Raw genomic sequence first — 1,427 nt, forward strand, 5'->3', positions numbered from 1 at the left:
GGGGCTGGCTGTTCACTGGAACACGTCATAGCGGGTCTCATGTTCTTTTCCGACACCACTCACCTGGCAAACTTCGGAACTGCGAAAGCTTGGCCGCTTTACCTTTATTTTGGAAATCTGACGAAGTACGCTCGGTCTATGCCTCAATCTGGAGCGTGCCACCTAGTAGGCTTTTTGCCTTCAGTGAGTCCTCCTGACTACTGTACACTTGTTTATCGTAATTTACATTAACTTTCCTTGTCAGCTTCCTGACAGCGTCAAAGATACCTTGAGCGGCCTGTTTCGCATATCGAAGAGCAGCATGGTGTCGCTTCACACACACTGCCATAGGGAGTTGTTCCATGGATGCTGGGAAATTTTGCTTGATGAAGATTTTGTTCGCGCATATCGCCACGGTATTGTTCTGAGATGTGCTGATGGGATGCTGCGGAAAGTATTTCCACGAATATTTACGTATTCAGCTGATTATCCAGAGAAGTACTCCCTTGCCTTTATTAAAACTGTCGGATTACTCATGAGTTCTAGGGTTTAATTGCAACCATGAAGGATATGGGCTCATGTGCATGCCCCTCGTTGTCTCACGCCGAAAAGTTTGTTCAGTTGTCTCGGTTTACTGAAAGACATGAAAAGTCGCATGTCCAAAATCCGAGTATATGCTATGGATAAAGTCGTCGGGCGCGTGAATTCATCTACGACTGGGGAAACACTGTAGGTGGTGTAAAAATTGAACACACCCTTGGAGAGGGTTTGTGGGTATCTACCGTGGTAAGCGTAAATGGTTTCTCGCAATTTATGATCATCTTAAAGTCGCTACTTGTAGAATCAATTTGTTGAAAAGCTTGAACCCCTTGGCCTTGACACGTTCCGCATGCTAGTCGTCGACTTCATGCATGAATGCGAACTAGGCACTTGGAAATCATTGTTCACGCACCTTATCCGGCTTCTCTATGCCCTTCCTACGGGAAATCGACTGGTCGCGACCCTCGACAGCAGGTACGCAGAATTCCTACGGAGTGCTGTTGCTTGGTAACTACAGGTCGTCGACTCAATTTTACTTTATATTTCGCCAGGTCCCAACATTTGGTAATGGCGTAATCTGAACATTTGCAAACAATACCTCCGAAATGAAGAGACTGGCAGCGCGCGACCTTCGAAGATATTTTACAGGTGTGTTGGTGTTCCTCATTTGTCTGCATTGGCTCACTGTTATGTTCTCGGTTGCGAGTGCGCTATTCCGGTTTTCGAAGGGTTATTCCCGCCCGAGCATGATCGAGCCCTGCAATCCCTTCTATACTGATTTGCGCAGTGGCATGCGCTTGTGAAGCTTCGCATGCACTCAGAGTCTACCGTGACTTTCTTGAAGAGACCTTCAAAAAACTTGCCCAGAAATTACGTAAGTTTCAACGCGATACCTGTTCCGCCTTCAA

General features: G+C 46.7%; 1 protein-coding gene across 1 annotated transcript; it reads left to right on the top strand.

Moving 5' to 3' along the window:
• Positions 1 to 15: 15 nt before the first annotated feature.
• Positions 16 to 231, top strand: DFJ58DRAFT_673802 (uncharacterized protein; the record flags this gene model as incomplete). The annotated part of the gene is made up of 1 exon (XM_041383080.1): positions 16 to 231. A coding segment is annotated over one exon (216 nt), but the record flags the coding sequence as incomplete, so codon positions are not given.
• Between the last annotated feature and the right edge of the window lie 1,196 nt (positions 232 to 1,427).

This window comes from Suillus subalutaceus (assembly GCF_016647625.1).
Source record: "Suillus subalutaceus strain FC151 chromosome Unknown DFJ58scaffold_991, whole genome shotgun sequence".
Classification (NCBI taxonomy): Eukaryota; Fungi; Basidiomycota; class Agaricomycetes; order Boletales; family Suillaceae; genus Suillus; species Suillus subalutaceus.